This window comes from Myotis davidii, unplaced genomic scaffold, assembly GCF_000327345.1.
Source record: "Myotis davidii unplaced genomic scaffold, ASM32734v1 scaffold297, whole genome shotgun sequence".
Taxonomy (NCBI): domain Eukaryota; kingdom Metazoa; phylum Chordata; class Mammalia; order Chiroptera; family Vespertilionidae; genus Myotis; species Myotis davidii.
Genome location: NW_006287954.1, coordinates 201066 through 208441, shown reverse-complemented (window position 1 = coordinate 208441; position 7376 = coordinate 201066). Strand labels below are relative to the sequence as shown.

At 38.1% G+C, this 7376-nt stretch overlaps 1 protein-coding gene across 1 annotated transcript in view; it reads right to left on the bottom strand.

Moving 5' to 3' along the window:
- The window catches only part of LOC102770164 (olfactory receptor 6C2-like), an 11220-nt gene extending 10689 nt beyond the window's left edge, over positions 1-531 (bottom strand). Inside the window, exon 1 of the mRNA XM_006759857.1 lies at positions 3-531. Coding sequence (XP_006759920.1) covers positions 3-531 — 529 coding nt within the window. The remainder of the gene's footprint in view (positions 1-2) is intronic.
- Positions 532-7376: the final 6845 nt, after the last annotated feature.

Here is a 7376-nt window from a genome sequence, read left to right as displayed (position 1 = left end):
ACAGCAAAAATGATCAGAGATGTTTGAATCACAGAATTCCAGGCCCAAACCCAGACTGATTGGTGGGAGAATGGTGATCAGTGCTGCTACCCAACAGGAGAAAATGATGTTCTTGCAGACTCTGCTGTTCATGATGGTTGTAGTGCAGAGGGGTTTGCAGATGGCCACGTAGCGATCATAGGACATGGCAGCCAGAAGAAAAAATTCTGTTACTGCAAAGAGGTCTGTAAAGAAGACCTGACTGACACAAGCATTATAGGTAATGGACTTGTCCCCAGATAATGTGCTATATAGGAATCTGGGAACACAGGCAGTCGTGAAAGAAATTTCTAAGAAGGAGAAATTTTGAAGGAACAGATACATCGGTGTTTTTAGGTGGGAATCAATCAGAGTGAGGGTGATGATGGTTAGGTTTCCAGATATACTCAACACGTAGGAAAGAAATAGAAAGATAAACAGCAATATTTTCAGTGGCGTGTCATCAGTCAGTCCCAGCAAGATGAAGGTTGTTACTGTAGTTTGGTTTTTCATCCTTGATTATTGTCTTTTTCCCATTCTGCTTGAAACGATAAACTTAACTGGTTATCCTCTAACCTCAAGAGAAGTAAATCCGACAGTGATCCCAAAACAATTGACCTGTGGGGAATCAAGCATCTAATACATGCCTCTGTATCATACAAACTGTTTCTATTTAAGTCACTCTTTCACACTGCTGCAACTTAGCTGTAATTGTTGTCATTTGATCATATTATATTATAAACATTTGAGGCCTGGTGCACAAAATTTGTGCATGGGGTAGGGGGTTCCTTCAGCCCAGCCTGCACCCTCTTTAACTGGGGACCCGGCAGTCGGACATTCCTCTTGTAATCTGGGACTGCTGGCTCCTAACCGTTCTCCTGCCTGCCTGCCTGATTGCCCCTAACCACTCTGCCTGCCTGCCTGATCACCCCTAAGTGCCTCTGCCTGCCAGCCTGATTGCCCCCAACTGCCTTCCCTTGCTGGCCTAGTCGCCCCCAACCTCCCTCCTCTAACAGCTTGATTGCCCCTAATCCCTTGCTGGCCCGATCTCATCCCCAACTGTCCTCCCCTGCAGGCCTGATTGCCCCTAACTGCCTCTGCCTCTGCCCCACCACTATGGCTTTGTCCGGAAGAAAGTTGGATGTCCAGAAGATGGCCTGTTGATCCAATCTAATTAGCATATTACCCTTTTATTGCTATAGATTATATAGGATAGAATTGCTTAAATGGGGGGGGGTGAGCCTTTTTCAGCAAGCTAGCCATATGCACTATGCTGCCAAACCAGTTATTAAAATATTGAACCACTTTCTTACACCTTACACCAAACAGCTGTTGCCCTTAAAACCCCTTCTCAGCTCCCCCCATAGGTTCTGCCTTCCCAGTTCATCCAGATTAGGTTCTGATTGGTCGGTTTCTATGCCAGTCAGCATTAAAAGCTCCACCTCCTAGGCAGCCATTGGCTCTTCTGGGAAATCCAGAATGGCCTGCTGACAGCTGTCTCTCTCTTTGGACCTATCTCTGGGCCTGATCTGCAGCTTCCACAGCTGCTGCTGATCAGGCCCTGCCTCTCTCTTTCTCCAGGCCTTGCCAGGAGCCATGGCGGCTGCTGATCAGGACCTGCACCTCTCTCCAGGACTCTCTCTGGGCCTGATCCACAGCCACCGCCACTGCAGCAGCAGCAGCAGCAGCAGCAAGGTCGTTAGCCCTCCAGCTGGCCCTGGGTCATAGGCTAATGACTTTGCTGAGCCCATCTTGTCCTGCCCGCCTGCCCCTGCTGCCAGACTTGTGGGACGTGGGGAGGGACCGTGAGGTGGTCCATGCACTTCCTGGTGACCGGTCCTCTGTCTAGTCATTTAGGTCCTGACGGTCCTAGGCTATTATTAGTACAGATTGGAAAACAAGTCCTAAAAGTTACTTTTGGATCTACTATTCTTTCTTCCTCTTACTTTCTAACTTCAGACATGTTTCTAGCAAAGTCCCCCTCACCCCAAAAACCGAACAATGGTCTTTGTTAAGAAAATTATTGCATTAAAGTTTACATTGTATTAGCAATTAAACTGACAATAAATGCTTATCGCATAGTTTATTCTGTTTTATCCTATCTAATGCAGTTTCTCTGAGGTGTGTTTAAAACATTTTTACTGGATACATGTTCTTTTTTTTAAAAAAAGAAGTTATTGTTTTTATTTATTTAGTTATTATTTTTTGAAATCCTCACCCAAGGATACTTTTCCATTGATTTTTTAAAAAGTGGAAGAGAGAAGGAAAGACAGAGAGAAACATCCATGTGAGAGAAACACATGGATTGGTTGCCTCCTGCATGCACACAACTGAAGTACCCTTGACCCGAATCAAACCCGTAACCCTTTGGTCCGCAGGTTGACACTATCCATTTAGCCAAATTGGCTAGGGCTGAATACATGATCTTAAACATTTATTTAAATGTGTTACAGTCCAAACTTTTTGAGGTTTTCCTCACAGAAATTTTTTTCATTTGTCTGTATTTTATATCATTAATGTTATTTTTGGCTATATTTTACTTCTACTGTTAGCATATCAACGTTATACATTTTTATGCTTTTTAGAATAGTCTAGCGCCTCCAAGAAATTTTTCCCCAGTGTAAAAGCAGAAATCTGGAACTGTATACTCTGGTTAATTTCTTTTTAAATTCCTCTGACAGTAAAAACCCTCCTTTAACTCTCTGCTATAGTTTCATATTCTTTAGACTTAAAAAAGTTTTTTACTACTAGCCTTCTAGTTAAGACCAGATTATTTTTATATTAAATATATTGTTCTTTATGTTTTTCCACTATTTCCTTCTAAACGCATTTGTCAATGACATATTTTCACTCCTTGAATGTATTGCAGGAATTACATTCTAAATTTATGACAGACAAATAAGGGGACATTTAGCGTATGTTTAAAGAGAAATAACCTGATTTTTTAATGTTTTTGGTCAACCTATTTTAGCTTGAAATACACTCTACCACCCATTATGAATGACATTGAACACTATCAGGTTTAACAAGGGTTAGCAATTTTTCAAACATACTTCAACATTCTCTCTTAAATTTCACATACTTGATAATTGTCTTCTATGTCTCATTAACCACTTATACATCAACTCATGTGGTCTTTGCATCATTTAAACTGCTCTAGCCAAGGTCATCACTAGCTTCCCTCTTGTTTCAATCATTAAACAAACTTCAGAATTGATTTAACTCAAATTCTCTTCTACATATAAATTGTGAATTTATGAAAGTATTTACGGCTTAATTTCTACCATCTCACATTATCCCGAGTTTCTTCCTCTCACTTTATCTATATTTTTCCATTCTCCTTCTAGCAGCCCTTTCTTTTCTAATTTCTAGGGTTGTTGGTGCACCTGAAAGCTTTTTTTCTAGGCAATATTTTCTTTCACTCTGCTCTCTCTCTAGGAGGTCCTAGTACATAAGGTGACTTCAAATAGGCTGATGATTCCTAAATTTATATCTGCAGGATTCTGACTTCAACATTAACTTGTTCTTGGACATCTAGATCAGACTTAGAGAGTTTAAATTAGTGTAAATGTATATTTCCTTTTTCCTACCTGAGAGTCCTTGAGCAATTTGATTAATTTCTTTATCTTGTGTTTCTTTTTTATTTGTATGTGTATGCATGCAAACTTCAGATAAAATAATATGTACATCTTAGGGTTATAATGAAAAATTTAGATAATATAGATAAAATATGTATAGCCACATCTGAAATGAGGTGGACATTCATTACTATTCACAGTACTGGGCATTCTTATTTTGTTATCTTATTATTTCCTATCAATTGTCCTCCAAATGTGCACATTTCATGATTTTTAACATGGCACTCATGACTATTTTTTCTTCCCTGTCGATAATAAGTCTCATATAAAAACATTATTTACCATTCTTTTTTCTTTACTCCCATTTTCACTTTATCACCATGTCTTGACATTTCTGGTATCTTTTTAATTTGTTCTTTTTTTCTTTAACATATTTTTATTAATTTCAGAGAGTAAGGGAGAGGAAAATAGAGATAGAAACATCAGTGGTGAGAGAGAATCATTGATCTGCTGCTCCCTGCACATCCTCTACTGAGGACTGAGTCTGTACCAAACCAAAATCGTGACCTCCTGGTTCATAGGTTAATGCTCAACCACTGAGCCACCCTGGCTGTGATGATTTGTTCCTTTCATTCTCTCACTCAGAACTCTACATTTAGTCTCGGTGTCTTTATCTTATAGCTTAAATATTGTAAAAACATGTGAACATACGATTAACATATATATTTGCTTTTCCCATTCATTATTTTAAAATCAATGCAATCTGAATCATTTTTTTTTAAAGCCCAGATGTGGTTATCTCTCGCCTATGTATTGTGGAAAACATTTTTGAACTGACATACATCCCATGGTATGTATTTCCTAGAAACTTTTGTTCTATCTCTCAGTTAAATGGAATATAATTCATTTTGACTTTAGGTAAGAATTAAGAAGAAGAGAAAAATGAATACAGTCATGAGTTTTCAGTTTCAAATGCATTAAACATTTAGATTAATCAAATACTTCAGGCAATACATATTTCATTCAGAGTAGTGACTAAGGACAAAGTTTCTCATCCTTAGAGAATTCATAAACTTTCTTTATCAGGGGATAATAGAGTTGGAGGATAGGCTAAAGGGGTAGTGATTCTAAATAAGATCTCTATATTTGGGGACCTTTGTTATCTTCCACTAATATGGAGCCCGAGTAGCAGAAGGAAAGAAAAATAAGAGAGATTTCTACAGTTTCTTTTCCTTGTAGAGGTGTGAGGGAAACAATAATAATAATTAAGTTGCTCATTGAAAACCCTTAGAAAGTCACATAGTTTTCTCATTGTAAACATTGGTATAGAATTAGAAGGGTGTTCTTATGTCCAGCGTGACATGAAACTAAATAAAAAAATTGGATACTTGATAAATTTTCCTGTACTGCAATTTGCCACAAAAATACTAAATGGGTCTTATAACTTATACAGAGAACTACTGGGACTTAAGAGTAACATGGGAAAAGGACACAAATGATCCAGGACAGTGAGACACGTGAATAGATGTTCGAGGACCAGAAGAGATGATGGATACTGACATCTTTATTTCTTAACACAGTGGAATAACGTAGGTGTTCCAGAATTACCATGAACCTGGGTTGAGAGAGGCAGCACAGATAGATGTAGATGATTCACTAGAGCAAGGTGGTGGAGTTAGGGAGGACTGATATTAAGTTAATAAAAAAAATTTTTCTTTTCAGAGTGTAAAAGGAGTTTTGTAACTGTAACATTAATTTTAATTCTTTCAATCATCCCTTTTTGCCCTCATTATAAAACTTAAGCTTCTTAGCATATGGAGATCTTTCTAATATTTTCAGTATCAGTTCACACAATTTACCTCATGTCTTGTTCTGTCCTACGAAGATACTTGCACTAGCTGCCCGCGAGAGATAGGATACCATAGTGATCAAGAGCACGACCTATAGCGTCAGGCTGCTGGTGTCATCTCTCTTGATTGAATTTGCTTTCCTAGACTTATCTACTAGCGGTTTCCATTAAAGACGATGCTTAAAATTACCTGTGGAGAGACTCAGATGCTTCTCATATGGCATTAATGATCTCTCTAATGGTAGTCTTTAATCTTCCTATCTCTCTTTTAAGTTTTGATTTAGGTACTAATTCCACCAGGAATCTATAACTTTTTAAGATAGAGGTAACTTTTCCTTTGCTATTCCCATTGTACCCTATGATTATTTTTTATCATTGCTCTTATGACTAAATTGTCAGGCTGTATTGATAAATTTTATTTTGACATTATTGTGTTCCAAGCAGCAAGCTTACTTCCACGGGGCATAGTAGATGTTCCTTAAAAGTTTGTGGAAATTGCCGAAACTGGTTTGGCTCAGTGGATGGAGCGTCGGCCTGCGGACTGAAGGGTCCCAGGTTCGATTCCGGTCAAGGACATGTACCTGGGTTGCGGGCACATCCCCAGTGGGAGATGTGCAGGAGGCAGCTGATCGATGTTTCTCTCTTATCGATGATTCTAACTCTGTATCTCTCTCCCTTCCTCTCTGTAAAAAATCAATAAAATATATTTTTTAAAAAAAGTTTGTAAATAAAGGACTATCATATTTGCCTTATTTTCTTTAAAATTTGTTTTAAAGGTATTTTCTTTAACATGACTTAGTGGGTCTTTAAAATGACTTTAAATATTTGTCTTATTTTTACTTGAGCTGATTGATGAAAATGAACTAATTTTTAAGACTGCCTTTAATATTATGTAGGTATGACTGAGTACTGCTTTCATGTGGACTGATGCCTAGTAAAAGAAAGTATACTTCCTGTGTTTCTTACACAGTCTCTGACTGTGAAGTTCTCATTTCTCTTTTCCTTTTTGGGTTCAGTTTCCTACATAATATGTAGTTCATGAAATTATTGTGACTGTTGATTGTGATAGTCCATGCAGAGTGCCTGTTTGATTATAAGTAAATGCCTTTACCTCTGCTTTCTCTCCTTCTTTCACCTCCTCTCTTTTTTTTCTCTATAATCTGCTAGTATAGATGATACTGTGTGAGGGCACTAATCGGTAACCACTACAGCTATTGTGGGTTTTTTTTTCTGCATTCTTTTTTTGTTATTGTTAATTCTCACCAGATGAAATTTTTTCCATTAAGTTTTGGACAGAGTGGGAGTGAGAGAGACATTGACAAGAGAGGGACACATCAATTGTTGCCTCTGGCATGTGCCACATCTGTGGCCCTGGGTGAACCTGCAACCTAGGTACATGCCCTTCACCAGGATTCAAACCCGAAACCCTTCAATGTGTGGGCTGACACTCTAAACACTTAGCAACACCAACCAAGGCACTTCCTGCATTCTTTATAAAGATTATGAATTTTGGTGCCTCTGATTACCTGTTCATTGTTCTGTGAAGAAATTCTAAGGGCAGAGCTTAGAGACTGCAGTTTTGAACATGAGGCAATAGGTACTTCATGTTTCTTTCTCAACCCTATTAACAATTACATGGGCAGCTATTTCCTTTTGTAAATAAAGACTATATGTCTTTTGTTGTCTCTGCATTCCACGTAAGAAAAGAATTTTCCATAAGGAAATTTAATTAGTTTGGTATATTAATGGTTTCACTTCTAGCAATCTCAACCCCACAAGAAAGCTACAGTTGTGTTTTCCTAAGGTCAGATGAATAGAAGTCTGTGAATAGAATGCTGTTATTTGTTATTATCAAGACTGTAACGTATAATGGCATTAGAGTGCTAGAGACAGAGAATTACCTATGGTTTACAGGCATCTCTGCAGAAAAG